The sequence below is a fragment of the Hesperophylax consimilis genome, chromosome 5 (genome assembly GCF_061612785.1).
Source record: "Hesperophylax consimilis isolate HC1 chromosome 5, BYU_Hcon_1.0, whole genome shotgun sequence".
In the NCBI taxonomy this organism is placed as follows: domain Eukaryota; kingdom Metazoa; phylum Arthropoda; class Insecta; order Trichoptera; family Limnephilidae; genus Hesperophylax; species Hesperophylax consimilis.
The window spans coordinates 24839996-24862145 of NC_142840.1; the positions used below are offsets into that span (position 1 = coordinate 24839996).

General features: G+C 36.6%; 1 protein-coding gene across 2 annotated transcripts in view; it reads left to right on the forward strand.

Annotated features, from left to right (window-relative positions):
* jing (AE binding protein 2 jing) overlaps positions 1-22150 on the forward strand; it is a 222102-nt gene continuing 199952 nt past the window's right edge. For both annotated transcript variants that reach the window (XM_089631744.1, XM_089631745.1), the window contains exon 1: positions 1-309. In XM_089631744.1, coding sequence (XP_089487870.1) covers positions 89-309 — 221 coding nt within the window. In that variant the 5' untranslated portion in view covers positions 1-88. The remainder of the gene's footprint in view (positions 310-22150) is intronic.

The following is a 22150-nucleotide window of genomic DNA, read 5'->3' on the forward strand; positions in this document are numbered from 1 at the left end:
CGGGCCGTGCGCGGATGGGGCAGGTTTCGTGGAAAAGGACGAATCTTCAGTGAATGATGACAGTGCGAACGTGTGTGACTTAAAAACAATGAGTGAGAATGTTTCACGACCTGCCAAAGTGAAAATGTCGTTTTATATCGAGAGCAAAAGTGATGTTACGAGTGATAAATGTGAATCAGAAAGCGTGGCTGAGCCTAAAAACTCCTCGACGGATCATAATAAACGTGTGGAATATGCTCCAGGGAAGGAAGAAGATTGCAGGAAGAAGCGCTGTACGGACAGATATGATAGTTCGGAATCGTCTGACAGGTTAGTAGACATTTATAACATAAACATTCTACTGCTTGAGGTTGTCGACCCTTCCGAGCACACAACGCCGCTTCGGGCTACTCTTCCTCGTAATTATCCAGGCTCCAAGATGAAATTGTTGGTTTTGTTGACAGAAACGCTATTCAAAACTATACTATTTATCGAGTTTATGTGATGACTGTTGAATTTGTCCGCCTTATCTCCTTATCCGCCATTGTTATCATCGTGTGAACGTCACCACCTGCTTCTGTTATGGCTACTATAAACTCTACGAATTTATTTGTAGGTATTTTTTTATGTGCGAAATGATTGAATGGTCGAATTTCCTGTTATCTGAAGTCTGGCAATGAGGCGGTCATTGTTATAATAATTGGAAGTAGTAGTGAATGTCACGGTCATTGCCGAATATCTCAGGGAATTCCGAACCGCTCCGCCAGCAGAATTGTTCATTGCATAATTCGGCACAGATTGAAAGCGATACTTCGTGTTTTGATTTTGTTACCGGTGTACGTATTCTACTTACACGAACAAGTTTTATTTACACAATACTTTCTGTTTATACCGCTCTCTCCCAAGTTAATGTTAATATCGTTGTTTACATCGATAAAACAAATACAAAATTTTTAAAGAAATACAATTTATTCTATTAGGTGTTAATATTACATTGCAGAATTATGATTTTCGAGAGAATTGTCTAATTTGTATTTTTTCTGTGAGAGCAAATGGTTCCCGCGATATAACTCCGAACCTACCTATGGTTAGAATTTAGTGCCTAACTGCCTACTACTACTTTTCCGAAAGCGACGTTGCCATGTTTTTACCCTCACAAGTCACAACATTGTCATGTAGGTATCTCCCATTTTGGAATTTATTTGTTTTATACCATATTATACAAATGCGCATATCTACAATAATTATTATTATTCTGTGTATTCATTACCTATGTATTATAGCTAATTTCGATAAGTAAAACCTTGTTGGAATAAGCTTTACCGCTATAACGTCAACCTCAATAATACCAGTGATAAGACTATGATTAATAATATAATACCACGCTTTCCATTGCGTAAAAGGTTTTAAGCTTAACATTTTTGTTGAATGAAAATCTAATCTACCAGTTAAGATAATGTGCTTTTGCTTTGTTGTCTGTGCCTTTATTATTTATGTAACCTAGGCCTTATGGCCCTTAAGCTAGCTTTACACCCGTAAGTAAAATTTTCGGCTCATATAAGTTTTTGATAAGTTAGTTTAAGTAAGTTTACACAATCGTCCAATTTATGGTAATTAATGCTGACGTATGTTGTTCGGAAGTTTAATTGTAAGTGCTCAAAGCGATTGATGCACTGTAAGTTTATTCGCGGTAAGATGGCTTCTTGTCAATAATTTTGTTAAAAAATGCGAAACGGCCCAAAGAAATCGTTGGAATAGAAGTTGGTTTGAGAGAAAAAAATCGCCAGTAAGAATGGAGTACCAATAGCAGTTATTTAATTTTAGATGTGGCCATATGACCGAAGATTTCGAATAAAACGTCATGTGAAACATTGAGGTTAGAAAGGGTTTGGCCTCTAATTAATAAGAAGGTTGCTCGTTTTCGGAAAGCTTTTTTTAACATCTGAAAAACAAATTATTTACTCCTCTTCAGATTATTTTTGTCATCACATAATTTTCTTTTCGTTTACAGCTGTTTTCATAGTACTTACTTCTTTGTGTTTTACATTTTTAATATTGTTTTCAGGAGATAATTACGTATCCTGAATCCTTTTTTAAGTAGTTGATTCAAATAATGAAAATAATGGTTTTCTTCTTAATGAAATTAATGGACTTAATAACTGAAGGTTGTTATAAATTACGGTAAGTAACTTAAATGTGGATTACATTGGTAATTTTGGCATAAGCTACGACATTAGGTTCCGACAGTAGCGTCAATGACTCTGCGTCCTTTGCGACAGTGTCGCTGCATCACTGACGCAGCACCTATGTCCAAGTCACTTCCGAGGGCCGCGACACTATCGCCAGAGGACCGCAGTCATTACTTACTTAGTTGTCTTATCTTGTCACTATAAATTTTATCCAATAAAACTAAAATATAATGAATCAATCTCTTGTGAAAGATTTGCCATTTTACTCGACTCTTTTGTTGTTGCTTTTGTATTCTTCTGCACTTAACACGAAAAAATTACAAAACCGTCGCACGTTTAATAGGCAGATTGTAGAAATTGCACCTCGTTTCATAATGAATACAATTAATAATTATTTATGTCGGTAGAGATAGTAAAATTAGAATTAAAATTTCATTTTTATTCAATCAAAGTTCGAAAATGCCCTTTTTAAACGATCTTATGCCGCCATTCTGGATTTTTCCAGTATGAATTGACTTTTGCGAAAGTTGCTTTTCAATCTGAATACGCATAAATTATTTAAAGAACCCAAACTAAGCGCCTAATAAACTATTTTGTGCATATAAATAGTTGTATCTTGTAGTAATTAAGTTGAAACGAAGTGTGATTTTCATAATATGTCCCTGTTAATAGTGTATTTTTTCGGTGTCAATTTTTACCGATTTAAAAAAAATTTGCTAGACTTTCTATAAAATCGGTATCGGCGACACAGCCGCAGCGCCACTGACGCTACGCTTCTGTCGCTGCGTCACTGACGCTACGCTTCTGTCGCTGTGCTCGCAACTCTACCTTTACGAGACAAAAAAACTTACTAGTGTAGTGGCCGCCTTATAATATTTTGGGACCAGGAGTTGATGACATATTGGACTAGTTGGGAGTATGAAGTAAAGAAGAACCATTCCAGCCTTGTTCGACAGTTAGTACCACCACCACTAAAGTCATCCGGATATTGTACACTCACTCATATTTATGGCTATAGAAATGTAGAAGTAGGAATAGCCTACATAGCTTTTAGGTTTCCAGGTGCATCGTTTGCCTTTGTTGGTAAGTACCTTATGAGAATGAACGTCCGATTTTGAACATAAAATCAACATGCATATCATCGGTAAACTTAATAATAGGTACTAACTCAACTCTAAATCTAAGTAGTTAGATAGGCAGCTCATCTATGTAGTTTGTCGGTAATTATTGCAGACTGTTTGGTTTGATTGTACATAATATATTTAAATTTTGCAAACACTTGGAGTTCAGCAGGATATTAATATCATAACTGTAAATTAAAAAAAATGTTGATTTTTAACCAAAATTGGTTTTACTATCCCTTTAATAATATCGTCATGATGGAAACAAAAACTAGAGTTTACCTATTCCAAGCGGAGAGATCTCTCGATCTTCAGCCCCTCTATAAGGTGACACTTAATGAAAGTTAACAGCATGAAGCCCCCACTCTTTTACTCATATTAAACGAGGCGTTTTGAAATGAACAATAAAATAATAGAAAACATGAAAAAGAATTTATAGTTTTAACAAATTAAGGAGTTAAGCTTGCGTTTTGCCTTTCGCTCTGAAGTCTTTTATTCTTGGAGGAATCCATATTTCCTCCAAGACTTAATTAGTCTCAGGACACGTAGTTTTGTATACATATAACTGAATAGCTGGTGTACTTGTGATATGCATATTTTCCTTCGTTCCGTTTAATTTCGCGGTGAACAATGAGTGTGAAGACCGAGAAACTATCCGGTAGGTATCTGTCCATATTTAATATTATCGTAAGGTTATTTGCGGCCGTAGAGCCGTGGCCTATTTACCAACTCTCTGTTCGGCCATAGTTGCACAACACCGTCGCATGCAGCTGCTTTGAAATTGCAGTTATTGCATAAAATGTGCAATCCTAATCACCTTGTTAATATTCCCCGTGTGCTCCATTCTACCTTCGCCATGGTTCTTTCTGCATTGTAATGGTACTTGCTTACAGTCAATGTTTTATGAATAGATCGCGCGGAACATCGATTTTTTTGTGAATTTCGTCTCATTTTATGTGACGATCGTCACTTAGGATGGTTTGATGCATAGAATTTGAACAGTTCATCAAATTTCAATATTCATTATAGGACAGTTACTTGACAGAACTGAAATAATAGCAGAACTAGAAAAGAACTTTGAAGAATTGTTCAAATTCTCTGAAACAACCCGTCCTTGTCAACAAGATGAGCTTCAGGTGTGAATTATGATGAGAGGGGATGTATTGGAGATAGAAAGTGATAGAAAACCAGGCGATTATCGGTGGAAATATTCATCGGATTATTTAGATTGAGGAAGGGTTTTTTCGCAGGATTTTAATTCATCAAATTTCAAAGTTAATCTTCCAAGTTCTGTGAAAGTTCTTTTCAAGTTCCGTTATTATTTCAGTTCTGTCAAGTAACTGGTCTATAATGATATAATAACTGAACTTGAACAGCATATTCACAGAACTCGCGAAAGAACGTTGAAATTTGATGAATTGTTCAAATTCTACGAAATAACCCATCCGTAGAATTTAGACACGCGCTCTGTGTATTTTTTGAACAATTATTAATCTTCGTGAATTTTATTATTAGCGCAGACCCTTGCATAATCAAGGTATATTTTAATTAAAGAAAAATGAAAAGACAATTTTATAATAATCTTCTGTTAAAAAAATATGTTATAGGTAGGTAGGTACCTACTTTATCCTTTGGCTGAATTATTCTTCACAGTCAGTTCCAATTTTTAAAATCAGAAAATAGCAAATTTAAGTTCATTGAACCAGATGTCACGCGGGAGTAACTAAAGCTGGGTCCAGACATGTTCTTTTGTCCGTACCGTACCTCCGTTTCGTATCCGCGTCGCGATCAAGAGCCCGTATCTCCGTAACGTCGCTGCGATCATCGCGTATTCATTTCCTCCCAATATTTTTATTGTAATAATTCCTGTTTCCGGGATCCCACAGAACTTCCCTGGCCCTATATCCATCGATAAGCTTCGCAATATTATAGTTATCCCACTGCATTTTTCACGCTGATTCGGGTAGTGACAGAGAACACGACCAATGCACGTCGCGAACACGTCCAGACTGGCGCAGACCCGTACCGTATCGCCTTTGAGCGGGTCGAAAAACCGACTCGCGATGGATCGGAGCGTACCTCTATCCGTATCGAGACGCCGTACCACCGTACCGTACCGAACGGGCGTCCAAACTAGCGTTCTTGATCGCGACGCTGATACGAAACGGAGGTACGGTACGGAGAAAAGAACATGTCTGGACCCAGCTTTACGCACATCACAGACAACCGATATTGGGATGTTTGTTGATATTTTGTTTCGTTCCCAACTTTTCGAGCTCTTAATTGAGTAAAAAATTTAAGTGGCACTTGTTTACGATATCGTGTAATTTTGCAGGAGATTTTTTTTATGTTATTTAAAATGTTTTGTATTATAGTTTCCGCATTAATGTAGCAACATCAGTATACCAATAGTTGTTATTTGTTAAACACTATCATTTACACTTAGCTGCAGTACCATGTATCGAATCAAATCCATCAAATGTTCCGATGCATCCGAATAGCAAATAAAAATGATACTGGCAGCCATTATTTTTTACAACTATTTGTGACTGACCTACTCGACAACTTGATACCAGCTCTTTTGACACCAATCGTGGGAAATGGGATATGTATTTGCTTTAAATAATGTCTGTAGATACGTTCTTTGGACTTGATGCAATTATTTTTTTAAATGCCTGACCAAAATCAAACAACACATTACTACCGAAAAATCAATAGATAGATAATAATTTTGTGGAGCAAGTTTTGCTCTGAAGACTTGTGATTTTCAACTTGACTGCTTCCCGCACTAGGTTATTTATTTATTTCTAATTTCATGCCCGGCTGGGCTTTTACATGTTATTTTTTTATTTATTACAAATAACATCTAAAAGCACAACAAAATCAAAAATATAATATTATTTAAACACAAGCCCCAGCTTCTATAGAAGAGAAACATTAAAAAAAATCAAAAGTAGTGAAAACTAGTTTTATTAACTATTTTAGTTAACGTAAATTATTATGTTCTGTAAATTGATTAATTATTTAGTAAAAATATGAAAGCAAAACGAAAATAGAAGACAAAATAAAATAAAAAAATAAAATCGGAACTAGATACGCAAGATGGAACACTATAACACTAAAATTACAATATATTGGTAAGATAAACATAGCTACGTATTTTTTATAGTTAAATTTTATGTTCTACTTTCAATAAATTGAAAGTAGAACATAAAATTGATTATAACATAGAATTGATTTCTTTTTTAATAAATTGGGTAATGACTTCTTTATATTTGGTGAATGATGTGTTATGTTGTAAGGCTGAATGGAAAGGAAGAAGATGGTTATTCAGATCTGGTCACCAAACGCGGCAAAAGCCACTTTGAGCATTGTTTTGTTTCTGAATGGTGGCCTTTGACAGTGCGATACTGAGAGTACCTACTACGCCGATCGTATTATAACTTATTGTACCTATATTTTTCTGCGCAATATTAACGACAAGTTGTTGATAATGGATACCTATGCAGGCCTTTATTATACAAATTGATCTCAATCTTGCCGTCATGTTTTCGAAACAACCCTTCGTTCCTGTTTTACGAAAACATAATAAACGACCGCTTACCACGGCGGATTAGCCTGCATCCAAATTAAATGGTATGGTTTTATGAAGGTATACCGCGTAGTAGGGCACCTTTCGCCTCGCACGTATTAAACTGTGTACCTATATGGTGTAACTACTCCCACGATATCTAACCTCCCGGTACCTACCCACCCAGTACTCCAGTACCTAACTAATCTACCTAGTACCTGCCCACAGTCCGCGTTTGAAGGAACAATTCAACTCCCGCAGATCACTCTTGCAACTTGCACCGTCACTCTCGCGCCCGGCGAATCTCCTGACAAAGTAAAACGAGAGAAGTCGATATTTTCTTATAATGCGTATAAATATATTTGTGAGCAGACACACTAGCCGAGCTATGAAGTATGGGAAAGGAACGAAGCAACCGTAAACGTTTCGTTCCTTTCCCATAATTCATAGTTCGGTTCGAGCTTTTTTTCTCCAGTTTATAGGCACCCTTACAGCAAGGAGAAATTTTAGCTAATATTATTATACAATGGTAACAATGGCTCTACATATTTCATATCTATCTATTATATAGCCCTTATCTTATCTTCAGCTACCTATAAAGCAGAAAATCAAGAGATCTGGCGTCATTTAATTAGTAAATATTTTTCTTTCGGGATTTACAAGGCCAACACTACAACTTCATTTCCATCATGAGCTACGGAGCTTTGAAAGATCAATTATACTGTTAAAAAAGACTCGCATACAAAACGCTATATTCTTTGTTCCTTGTATGTTCGATAACAATCGAGATTTCAAACAAAACAAAAATAAATAAACTCGGACGAAGCCGGTAGTAATATTTCTAGCTCTATTATAAACGTCCATGTTCTAAAATAAATATGTATTATCATTTTATTAATGAATTTGTATAGCTGGAAAAAAAATCCGTATTATGCATGCGTAAAATCATAAAAAGAAAAATACTAAGAAATTAATTGATTATTTCTCGAATTCTGCACTACTTTTCAGTGTATTTTATTGCGCTCGTAAAAATACACTCGTAAATTTAATTTATCGCTACGATCCATTGTTACATCATATCATTATTTTTGTACGGCTCGCATGCGTAGGTAGGTATGTAATATAATATATTATCAAGTGTACGATTGTGCTAAATCCTTTACCAACAGTCCGTTTACATTAGAAATAAATTAATTATGTAACTGTACTTACACCAGAAAAAGTGTATGACCTCGGTCGATAAACATCGGTGCTGTGGATTATTGTTGTAGGTCAGGAACCGACCAAATCAGACCTTGAAACAATTTAATAATATTATTGCATGCAGCCGTGTTATGTACGTAATAAAACAACGTTATATTTTTTCGTGTAGTTTTTTGCGCCATTCAGAATGTTTACAGTGTATCTAGTCATATTATCTGCTAATAAAACCTTTTTTTATTCTCATAGATCGCAACACATATCGCTAGGAAATTTTATTATGCGGAGATTTGTACACTGACAGATGATGTTAATTTTTAGCTACACATAAATGTATATTTTTAAATCTCGTGGCACCTACAAAGCGTTTTATAAAGTTGTGCACCAGGGATGGCAAACATGTATTTTTTTTAATCTTTATTTTTCTTAAGTTCATACACCCGTAGGCATTAAAAATTAATAGACGAGCCAATCAGGGAAAGAGAAACAAACCAAGTTGCGAAGAGCGCGGGAGGCGGCGTAACCGTCCCACTTTCGGTGATTTGTCAATAAATGAATCTGGATGAATACAGGCATCTCGCATTGTGATATCACGATTCGGTCCCTGAAAATAAAATCTGCATACGAATTACTAGACCTTTTAACAATAGCGCTCAAATTGCTGGCAAAAAACTTACCTACATATCCCAAATCGGGCAAACAAAAGTTCGGGCTTGTTTCCAAAATGTTATATTTTGTTACACCATTTAGTTTTACAAGTATGTTTAATTTACCCACCTCACTCAATTTTTGGCGTCGCTACGCCAGGCGATTCTTTTAATGCTACGTATACATACGCGAGCCAAACTGCCGAGCTGAACTTCAATATATAGGAAAGGAACCAAGCAACCGCCGCTTGCAGTTCCTTCGTTCCTTTCCCATAATTCGTGGCTCGGCTTGCATTTCGGTTCGTAATTGTATACGTATCATAAGAACGAACATTCAAATCCTGCGCAGGAAAGTCCCACAATGAACAGTGATGCAAACCTTTATCTTGAGCGAACTTTACTTTTCTGCGCATCGTCTGGTTATTTCAATGTGCGCTTTTCGGTGGGCAGTGTACAACTGTTTTAATGGTTTATTCAAAGCATTCTCGACCCCTCTTGGTGCCAAAAATATGGTCACGTGGTTTACCTCCACCTCGATTATATACCAGTGACAGCCGATATGTGATAAAAACATATTTATGTGTTTGTTTTTTTTGTTTAATTACAGAAAAATGGCATCTAGTTTTCTACTACAAATATGCTCATGAATCGCTGTTTCACCCAGAATGTTATGAGAGTACAGAGCTCGTGTGAGACTAGGATTAGGCGCACAGTAAAATCAAATAGGCGTTAACGGATATATCTCGTTGTTTGTCGGCTGGTTCTAACATAGGTACTCAATTATTGTAAATGTTTTAGTGAGGTCCGTTTATCTTAGATTTTTCGCTTTATCCTCTTCACAAACCTCTACTACAGCATTTGTATATTTTTATGGTTGCTCACGCACAAACAAACCTAGTCGGTTTTCACTCGCAGGCCATTAATTCGCACCAAGATAATCTAAATGTCTGAATACACCTACTGAAATGGTAATTGGAAGGGGTCACTTTTCTTACGTCGTCGTTTCGTCCTTTCAATCTTGGTGCATTGCTCTGGAGTTAACAGCAAAACCCAGCAGGTTATGTGGCACTCTGCCAAAGTATAAATCTAAGACAAATCAGTAGTTCACCAGCAGTGTTGGCATTTTCACGAACGAGACGAGCCGAAACGTCGCTGATGGCAACACCACTCCTATCTTCTTGTATACACATACACAGTGGCTCAATAAAAACGTCGCCATTGTTGAGACATTATTTCGTGTTCATTATTTTATTTAAGGTTTTATTCTAGAAGTACTGGGTGGGTGGTGCAATACCCAATCTGCCATATTACATCAGATGTTTGTATAACAATAATGTGAAAATAATAATTAAAACATAATAATAATCAAATTAATTAAATGGTAATCCATCAGGATGGTCGCCGCATCATCGGCATCTGTCGCTGGTTAGAAGTTGACTAGTCGGTGGCAAAGGCGGGGAATTGGTGCACCCTCCCTTCGGTGAACATTGTAGAGGCACTGCAAAGACTTTTTTATTTGGTTTTACGCCCAGCTGGGCTTTTACGTGGATTATAAGAAAATAATATACCTAGTGGGCTATCGGAAATTAAAAATATATTTTTTAAATCATGAATTAACGTTAACCAAAATAGTACACTAGGCTAACATTGGACAAGTGTGCGAAGCTGACCTTAGAAGAGAATATTAGCAAGATACGGTTTATGTAATGTGGAATTTATTGATGAGCTCTGTTAACAAAATACCACGGGTCCCAACTGGCCGTAGTTGCAAGGCTGTTGGAATGGGGAGGGGAAGGTTGTTGAAGGGAAGTTGGCTGCTAACCAAAAAAAACTTCTTAACAAACAGTTAGTGCTTCCTTTATTAGGCCTCTGTGTTATACCTTAACGAGGTGACAGAACAACACTTCTACACGCTACTAGTCAAATGTGTCCTTTGAGCTGTCATGACAAAAGATCTATTGCACATTTCCTATGACAGTGGTACATAAGAGCATTGCCTATTTAGTAAAGTTACTTCATTTGTACAGTTTATTATGCTAGTATCATTTAGCAGTAAGCAGTATTATCATAATCTCAAGGCACTTTACGACTACTAGTGTTGATCACTGACTTAGAAGGAAACGGGAAAACCTCGATTTGCCTTCTTTAATGCGGTGTTGTTTGTTTACGATTTCCACGACAACTGTTAAATTGATTATTTTTGCGGTAAATATTAACGAATAAGTGTGTGATTAACGTTCATTTTCTTCCTTATTCTCATTCGCAAATTTTATTACCATTGTATGCGTTTTACAAATATACGATTCGGAAGAAACATACGTTTGCGAAATGTCCATGAGAATATGATTAAAGACATTCGAAATTCTAGTGCCTACTGTCTTTTTCGTTTTTATGCAAAAACGAATGAGAAGGGAGATTTTTATGGGTGGCTTTTATGAAGATCGTCGATGACATTCCTACGATCTCTCCTTGGGACTGGTATATGTTAACATTGACAACAGAATATATAAGAACAAAAAATGTAATAAGCAGTATGACTTCGTTTCGTATTTTTTCACATTTAAATGAATATTTCGAAACTTACAGCAGAAATTTGTTGGCATCATTGCCCTATAAATTCTAGAAAAAAAATCGAACAAATTTTTGGCTTTTTACTTGAGATTATACGACGGATTCTTTGTTTGTGGGCTTATGGGAATGATTGTTCAGCCTTCCATCTTCATAATATGTAAATTTGATGAACTATACCGATATTAATAAATAACTTATTCATTCCACTCCGTATAGAGATCTTACATTTATTTTATGAAAACAAGGTTATTTTCCGCATTATTCAACTGCCTCTTGAAGTTTCTTTGTGTCCATAAACGCATCTACGGCTGCATTTGAGTCTTAGCAACTAACACCGTATTAGAATGCTCTCTTCATCTGGTTCAACCTTGAGGCGTTATCCCCTTCGTGGTTGTTGTTACTTTCAGTTCTGCGGGCAAGTTTCACCATCGTGCGATCACCGTTGCACTAAAAGTTTTACAATTATTTCGCAAGCCGAAAGCGAGGTATCAGGCGAGCAGAATTGTCATAGGGCGCACCGATCTGCATTGCTTTACGTATCCGTAATTCTAACAATTTAGCGATTCCTGTAAAATTTTCACGAATGTAATTGAATTTCTTTGAATGATTCCTCCTGTTTTTTTTCGGCAACTGCATTAACGATTTTCAACCACTGATTCTTCATTTATTAGTGTATGTAAATACCACCCAAGAGTACAACTATTCTGTCTGGAGTCAGTGGTACTATGGTTTACCTAATTTAGGTTTTTTTAAGAGATTGAAGGACATGGGGAAGAGGATGGTGAGGAAGTATTTGGCTCTTCAGATCTGGTAACCAAACACGGCCAAATTTATTTAAGGCAACGTTTCAATTCTGAATGGTGTTTTTTTATACCAGGACTATACTGAGCGTATCTACCACTCAATCAAATCATCTATCCAAGGTAAAGAAAGTTGTTAGATTGTTATGTAGGGTAGGTACTAGGCGAACATGATCGGCTCTTCTCTGATTTTCGTTTCTTTTATCGTAACCTTCCTAAGGGTGCGTATAAACAGGAGCATTATAATTGAGAGATTCCTATAAAATGTGCATGAATATAATCAGATTACTCTGACTAATGATTTTCTTGTTTCCGGTATTACTCTGCCGGGAGCGTGATTAACGATTTTCGATCGCTGATCCTCAATCAAAAAACCAATCACGTAATTTGTATTTCCGAGTTGAGCTCTGTCGGCAGTAATTTATTCACTCCGTATCTCCGTGACTGGGAAGGCAGAGAAGATAAACTTCCACGCGTTTGATTTCTGCAACGTTCTCACGCATTGGATTTTGGAATACGCGTCGGTCGTTTATGTTTATAGATTTAACAATCCTAATCATTCGTCTAGGATATAACATATAACATCTACTCGTATACTAAACTGTATTGAAGTTACTATCCAGCTTCGACCGAGTTTCAACACTAATTTTACTAGATCTTGTTTCTTATTCAACATTCAAAATATGTAACAAACTATACATATAGCGTGTTATTTTTGGAGAATACATATTTCAAACGTCTAGTTCGTGGTGGAAATTACTTAGCAAGCTGTTTCAGAATCTATATAGTAAATATTTATACAGTCCTACTTCGGTATTGAGTTATTTATTTCGTGTTATGTTCGTCGGGGTAAAGTGATACTCCCTAATGATAGAAACGTGATAAGAAAAGGTCAGAATTGTTATATGTTCCGGATGTGGTATGTATAAACGACGCTTGCAAACGCAAAGCAGAAACTGTTTTCTTGATTGATGTACACTTCTTGATTTATTAGGCATCTAATAAATCAATTTAGCGATATAAGTCAACTCGGACTCCAAAAATAGGTGAAATTAGCCAAACAACTCTTTTTATAAGCCCATATCATTTGGGTTGTGGTAGGATAATGTAAATGACATCCTGCATATATTTAAACTATTGTGTACGTGGGTAGAGTGTAGACGATCATGGGTTAACTTTCCTGCCGTTTGAGGTAAATAGGTACCACCCACTCAATATGTGGTTTGATTTCCTTCTGCTAAATATAATCTTCCTTGATTTTTTTCTCTCTGTATTACGATTAATTAACGATTGCTTGCAACATTTTTATATTTTGTTGAGTATTTGTGAATTATCTCCAGATACCCTGGACAGGTAGGATACTAACGTAGTAGTTTCTTTATCGATTGACCAAACATTCAATTCGTAATAAATATTAAAAAAATATATCAAAAGCCAATAGGGTATTCACTGTTATTTAACACCCTCGAACGAAAATAAGAAAAAAATACGATAATGCAGGTATTTTATTTTTATGTCGACGAATTAAATTTTTATAACCATTTTTGATTTGCCGCCAAAACGACATGTTTGTCTTTATTCGTGAATGCGGCGGCTTTGACGTCACGCCGGGCAACTTTTGTGATGGCCGTCTTACCAGCCAGCGGCGTTTTCTACGTCTTAATGACGTTGTAGCCAATTGGAACCGTTTCGGAATGTGCGGTTTTAGATCGTTTGTGGAATCAATAATTATTAAGGCGATGCACTACGTCGTGTAATATTTTAAATTGAGCCGCAATCAATAACAACCCTTACGTAGATGGCGATAAGGTTTAAATTCCCGCTTAACACCATCCGCCTGTTTTGATTTATGCAAGAAAAAAAGATGGTCAAAAAGTGCCTTTTATTTTATTTTGTGGATGTTCAGGCATAAATATTTAATTTTGTTTCGATCATTTTATAAACAACTTAATTTGCCACATTATACAATAAAATCATAACCGAAAATGGGTTCGTAAGTAGGAGATTTTGAACTTTAAAGCAGCTTTCATAGGCCTTTACATTATTTTTTCTGGGCTTATAAAAAGACTTATCTAAAAAATACTTGATTATTTCAAAGGCCAAGATGTATTCCACTCGCAGTATTTTATTTATTTATTTATTATTGGATAATTTGTATAGCGCCGCTTTTGTGATATATCACCTCAGGGGCGCTTTACAGTTGATGCAGGTATTACAGAAAATATAAATATTACAAAAATAGAGTGAAGTTAAGTTAAGTAAAATTAAGTAAAGGAACAGGTGACACGAAGATAGAAGATGGAGACTCTGCAGCCAGAATCCTAGGTGGTGAAGAAACTGAGCTGCTGCAGCGAAAGAATCCACCGCGTCCACCAACAGTGCCAGCACGAGGTTCGTCATCCGTCCAGGTATGTGTCTGCTGCGAATAAAGCGCTGACACACTATCCTCTCACAGATACCAGACCTTGGCAGCACCGCTGTGACGTTCTACGAAGATAGAAGATGGAGACTCTGCAGCAAGAATCCTAAATGGTGAAGGAACTGGACCAGCTGCTGCAGTAAGAGAGTCCACCGCGTCCTACAACAGCGTCCAGGTATGTATCTGCTGCTAATAAAGCGCTGACACCTCACATAGATAAGAGACCTTGGCAGCACCGCTGTGACGTTCAGTAAGTCCATCATTTATCTCCATGTAATCCTGTTCCTGGTAATTGTTGAAGTGGTGCATTCTGTCCACAATAAAAAGCGACGGTTGGGTAATAAATTACCCTGGGCTTAGTAAAAAACTTGCCAGTGCCCATGCTTGCCCAGTTTCCGAGAATTTTGTTGAAAACATCTGGAGTACATTTACCGATCGCCGTTCGTTTCGAATATTTTTGAGCAAATTTCCGAATATTCACTTTTAAAACACTGCACTCAAATCACATATTACAAAGTTCTAATAATTATTAAGTTTATTTTTATTTAAGTTCAAATGTTGATTGATTGATTTTAAAAATAATTTCAAAGGAATGTTGCCTCATTTCCCTTGAAAATACTAAAAAAAAACACAAAGCGGTTGGAGGAAGCGTTAGGACGCGTCCTGCTGCCACGAAGGGCGCTATACTACTACTTAAGTTAAAAAACTATTTAATTAAAGCATCTGAAACATTTCTAGACGACCAAATTTTCAAACCAAAAACACATGATTTTGCATTTCTACGTATGGCATCGCCTTAATGAAAATATTAAAATTACATATTTTTGTGAATTAAATTTTCAAATCTTCCACGCATTGAGACATTGAGAGACTATTATTTATAATTTGACCAAAACGATTTATTTGGTTCGATCGTGTATGTATTCTTGCTATCGTTTGTTTAGTTTAAATCCTACACAAGTAGTCTACCTTTAGGCTGTCAGAAATCTAAATAAGTTGGTTGAATCAAGAAACATGGTAAACCTGGATAGAATCTGCGGTAAGCGAGCTAAAGCTGCCGTCAGTTTCGCAACAGAATTACAGCCGTGAGTTAGTTGGTACTAGAACTTACTTAAAGTTGCTACTCTGCTCCCATGATTACAAATACACGCTGGAAAATCTTGTTTTGTTACCTACATGGCAAAGTTTGCCTCTAAAAAGTAGTCATTGAATGCATATATCAACGTGGGTGATGGATGCTGTTCTCTTGGCATAAAATAATCCGATGTAAAATAATGTTATTTAATCTATCTCGTATTATAGGTAGAGGAGGTACAATCTAATCGATGACTGAAATACTTAACATTATTAAATTTAATTATCCTATAACCATACCCTTTTCCTACCACCCCGCATGTTAGAATCAACCCCTTTTAAAGCGCCGAAAGTATTAAAGTTATTTACTTTTTACAAACGGAAACATTTAGAATGTTGAGTGATTATCTCAAATTATCGTTGCAAAAAACAAATTCCTTATTTTGATATGCCTCATTCCTTTTTTCAACACCTCTCACATTTGTACATCGCGCTGTCAAAACTTCTCCGTTCGCGGTGATATATTTAAACTGGTTTTTTTAAACGGCTTATTTATGTTTCCGCTATTATTATACTTTGTTCTTATGCGAATAAACACATGTTTTTGATAGTTCCTTCAGATTAAAAATAAAAGTTCAGTAGCTAAATAATTCTGAAATAATAACACTTTATCGGTTAAATTATTTACAAGCTGAATAATAATTATGGACTCCATTAATTTAATGGTTATTGCTCCTGTTAACATTTTAAAGCGTTTTCATTTTTTTCTTTTGAGTAATTTGTACGGCGGGATATCTTTATATATTGATGTATCGGCAGAACAAAGTTTGCGAAGTTTTATTATTATAATATACCTACTAGTCAAGCGGTTGTGTTCAATTTAATACATTAGTTATATATAAATAAATTATTATATATATATACTTATTTATTAATAATACCTAATTCATTGTAGGTACGGTTTTGATAGGTTAAATGAGTATTTCACAGCTTCGGGGTCATAACATGACAATTTCAATTTATCACTAAACAAATACAAAATGTTGTTACTGAAGCAGTTTAGTTAGGCAGTATAAAAACTATATTTAATTAGTAACTATGTATAATGTTTAACTACTATTCATATGTAAAATACCCAAAAAAGGCGTTAATAAATAAATAAATAATGGTGTAGCCTCCGTCACTAGGAGTAATTTCCTATTATGGTTGGCACACTTCAAGTACAAAATTTCTTATCCTACTCAAGTGACATAAATATATACAGGGTGTATCGGCACGTACCCGACAAACTTTAACCAGTTATTCCTCAGCACATTTGGAGTAAAAAATGTTATGGGTACTTTGCTGTCTGGTAACATTTTTTTCCAAAAAAAAAATCCACACTCCGTCACTGTCATTGGCATTGTTTCATGTTCAATAGCTGTTATTAGCAAGTGTGTCAAAAAGCGTCCTCGCTCTTTCATACACACTAAATAATAATAGTTAAAAATGAGACGAATGGTGCCATGCCATTTCATTGTGATTGCAAAAGCGCGCCAATGTAGGTACGTACGTAAATTATTTAACGAAACTCGAATAAAATATTGCCAGATATGTTTTCAAACTTTGACAAAGGATAAAGCATTGTTGGCATGTGGTGAAATATGATTTTTTTATTAAAAAAAATGTTACCGGACAGCAAAGTGCCCATAACATTTTTTACTCCAAATGTGCTAAGGAATAGCTGGTTAAAGTTTGTCGGGTACGTGCCGATACACCCTGGCATGTGGTGAAATATGATTTTTTTATTAAAAAAAAATGTTACCGGACAGCAAAGTGCTCATAACATTTTTTACTCCAAATGTGCTAAGGAATAGCTGGTTAAAGTTTGTCGGGTACGTGCCGATACACCCTGTATATCTATCTAACTGCAGACATCTGACGTCAGTTTGCACACACGGAATTTGACATCATACGCAAGTGACATAAATATAAATATCTAACTGCACATATCTGACTTCAGTTTGCACACATGGAATTTCATATCCTACGCAAGTGACATAAATATAAATATCTAACTGCAGACATCTGACTTAAGTTAGCACACATGGAATTGCATATCCTACGCAAGTGACATAAATATCAACTGCAGACATCTGACGTCAGTTTGCACACGTGATCATGCCCTATAGTGATTTTTGCTTTAGCAGTATAGTCTCCTTCGTATTTTAGAATTTTACCATTAAAATTGGTTGATTCAATTTTATAAACTTAGATATGTACAAAATATTATGTGTTTGTATATTATGCTATATATTGACTAATTCTTAGTATGCTTTTAGATGTGCATAATTTATTATACCGTAGATAATATCCTTATAAACGAGTTCATTTGAAGAACAACTATATTTGAAGAATTAACATACGTTTGCCTTGAGGTATTTTCGTCTCTGCTGAAATAACGTCATTCACGCAAACATGATAAAAAAAATACGTTGGTATCTATATTTATGGTTTATGAATGTCTATTTAAAAAAATATCCTGCGATTTTTATCAATGAGTCATTTCATTCACACATATTTGAAAGGTCATTATAGTGTTTCCATCAGTTTGTATGACTCCACATTCCCGCTGGCTGTGAAGTGAACGTTGATCCGTGCGTCCATTGGGTAAAGCCGCCCACACACTAGCACTGGAGGAAGCGGTGTTGTGCTTGTACCGGATACCTACACCTACACGTACCTCCTCACTCGCGTCGTGTCTCACCGCGTGTGTGACCCCTCTGCTATCCGTTAGGGAGGGTTTGTGACACCGATAAAATGAGTATTCAAAAACCCAATAGCAATTATTTCAACAAAGTTTTTTTTTTCTCGATTTTTAAAATTAATTAAACATGGTTTTAATGCGAATACAAATCACTACACCTCTTTCGTTTTTCTGTAGCCAGGATAATTTTATTAAAGCGGTATATAACGGCCGGCGTGGTCTAGTGGTATACGCTTTTGACTACAGATCCGAAGGTCGCGGGTTCGAACCCGGCGTGCGCAAATAAATTTTATTTGATTAATTTGTGTTATTTCACAATTAATTAATTAAAAATAATATATAGTATATTTGCGGCACGTTCCAGAGTGGAAGATACTCTCAGTATCGCCCTGGTGTAAGACCACCATTCAGAATTGAAACGTTGCTTGAAATGGCTTTAGCCGTGTTTGGTGACCAGATCTGAATAGCCAGGTACTTCCCCACCTTCCTCTTCCCCATCTCCCTCCCCTCCCCAATACCCTCAGCCTCACAACATACCCCAATTGGGGATGCCATAGTCTCACTGGCTCCAGACGGGAGCAGTTGGGACTCTTGTGCGGTAATACTGTAAAATAAAAAAAATAAAAAATATTTACGCTTTACTGATTCCTTACTAGTCGGTCGTAAATAATCTCACATTTAGCTTCTTTTTGAAGTCGGAAATGAGAAAGGTATGAAGTTTTTCTTTTAAATTTTACAACGTGTCTCTATCTAGGTTCCTGGTACGTAGGTTGTTACAAGATAAACAAAAAATATACCATATCGCTTTTTCTATCCTTTGTATCTGTAGGAAAAGCATACCGCCAACTTCTAAGAATCTTGTTTCATTCCCTGGCCTTTGATCGTTAGCTATCCTTTATTTCTTCGTCAGTCTGCCTAGTATTTTGTATCTTCTTGACGTGAAAACTTAGTTGAGGACTATTTAAATCCTGAACAAAATATGCATGATAGTTAAGTAGTTTATGTTCGTGTGTTAAACAAAACTATAAAAACAGGTTAATTGATGAAGATTGAAATATTATTGCCCTTAGGGTAAAATCGCTAGCGAGTGGGCTTGTAATTTCGCAAACGCTTACGCCTTTTTATGCCCACGCGGTTTATATTTCAATCATATGGAAGTTTGTCAGTTGTTTTGATTCCAGTTATTGGAATAGTGATTTGAACATGAAACATTTGCAACTTATGCTTAACTTATTATTATTTCATTCCCACCTCAGTTTCCTTATTTCGCTCTGTTCGACTTTCTTCTCTTGCGCGTTCAAGGCTAATCTTATTATTGGTGGTCGATCATCCTTTAGCCTTCACCTCTCTACCTAGGATGTCTACCTGAGTTCCTTCGTCCATCCACACTCCGGCTGCTCCTGGTCTTTGCTAACCGCAAGAATTCGGATACGATACCAACCCATCCAAGTTATTGGCCAATGGCCGGCTTGACCAAATCCCATCGCGGCGGGGCGGCGCGGATTTGTTTTTTGCTGCCGCTATTTTGATACCGTCTCGACCTTTTTTTGGAACCATTTTTTATGTCAGTCTCTGAATTTTGTTGGGCCAGCCGGAACTTGATTCTGGCCCTTCGCTGTATTTTTGCTGTGACCAGAGTCCAGACTGTTCGAAAATATTCAGACGACTCATCAAACTAAATATTTAGGTATAGACATTATGTATTAGATAACTTAAAACAATGTCCTAATGATATTATGCTTACCAGATAACACAGACAGATGATACGCTTGATAGTACCAATAACAATAACAAAAATAAAATGGTAACCTCTTATATGAAATGTCGGAGATTTGTGTAAAATTCACTATAGCGCCGGGTCTGACTCATTTTAAAGAGCGGGAGCCACGGTACCAGCTCAAGTTTCGTACGTCTCAAAGAATCAATTCAATTGACGATGGCTCAATTGAACGGGAGCCGTGAGCTCAGAGCGTATGAGCAATGAGAATACTATGCTCGCACGATACGACTCGCCGTATATGGCTCCCCCGGTACGGTTCCCCAGCTACGGCTCCCAGCTTCGAGTTTGTACTAATCTTGGTACCGATACTACGCCTCGTAATACGAGATAAATAAGATAATTAGTAGGTGTAGGTACATATGTCCAAGTCTCTAGATGTCGGACTTCCAGATGCCGTTCACGTCTCTGAGTACATAATATCAATTAATACTTACACAATTTTAATAGCGCTATTTTTCTAAAATATCTCCTGATAAAAAAGGGTAACTGTTCAATTGAGCCGTAGTATGGTTTGCTGGGAATCGTACGAATACGGCTCATCAAAAAGAGCTAGCTCATGAACGACTCATCGCTACTTCCACATGCAACTGAGCTTTTTTATGTAAATTATAATGTGACTGTATGTTTCCCAAATATAATAGTAGTAGGTACAATATATTCCTTTCTTTATGTTTTGTAGGTTATAGTTATGTTAATAATAATGACTCCAATGATGTAAGATTTCAGTCAAACCGGATCCGAGTATGGCTTCAAAATGCAAATAGAACTTCAGACGTCTAGCGTTTGATAATATTGACTTCCTTTATACGTTCGAATGTAATTTTACATATAAGACGGGGTATTTCAAACGCTTGTCGAAATGAATCTTTGTCATTCCGAAATAATATTGAGAATGCAGGATGTTTGTTTGACGAAATGAACATCAATATTATAGGAATCCCCACTAGTGCACAATGAAGACACGCCAGTAACTCGATATGGCAAGCTCCTCCGCTGTATTAATCTACAGACTCGGCCCACCTAGTTGGTGTTGCTGCAGTGTGCTTGTGAGACTGCGAGCATCGTCGTGGACCAGCCCATTGTCTTGAGATCTCGTGAGGAGCCGGGAACAGCTTCCGCCGCAGACTGCTCGCTTCCCCCTGGTCGACTACCTTCGGGAATCGATTGTTGAAGAGTGGCTACGTGTCCGTTGACAGGTTTCGGACGGAAATTGAATCCCACCCTAATGTCTCGCTGGATGGCGCGGTCTGAGTTGTTTTTCTCTAGACGCGACAGTTTGTGTTATACATGCATTACAAAAAGTTAGATTAATACCACAAGGAACTTTTTATTGTTAAACACACATTTACATGTACTTAATACTTGACGCTTACTAATAAAAATTAGCATTAATATTAATGGTTGTTTATCAGTTGTGTAAAATGTAATTAATACGTTTATTAGTAAGGTTCGACCCGTTCGAATAGCAGATAATATTTTATACCTTTGTTCAAGTAATGCCGTGATATTTTATTAAACGAATAATTTGTCTGTAATGAGCGGTGCACTATGCAGTAGCACGCAGCTCGCAGAGTTTGGTTACCTTACCGCTCGATTTGTCATCAAAAATCCAAGGTTCACATTATATTAGCTACCTCGCTCTGACCCGTGTGTGATATATCCGCTCCATGTGTTCATATAGGCACTCTACCTGCCGTCCTGCATTTCTTTTGTTCGTAAAATAAATATTCATTCTCCGTCAGTTTCGTTAAGTATTTGGGGCGTTCAGGCGACACGGTTCGTAGAGTTGTTTTTATTTACACTCGGCTTAAATTTGAAATTTAAATGACACGACGAGTTTCCAGTCTCTAGCACTCAGCCAGTTTCATAGTAATCCCCGCCGTAGAGAATGACAGGTCGTCCCCGCCGAATGGTTCGAGTCATGACTAATTACTGGCATTTATGTATTCCTCTTCTGTGAATAATAATACGCGGACCTCCTTTCTTCTGCTGGGTTTGTAATTGTATGGACCACCTGACTTCGCCGCTTCTATTGTGCACTCGTTCTTTACGG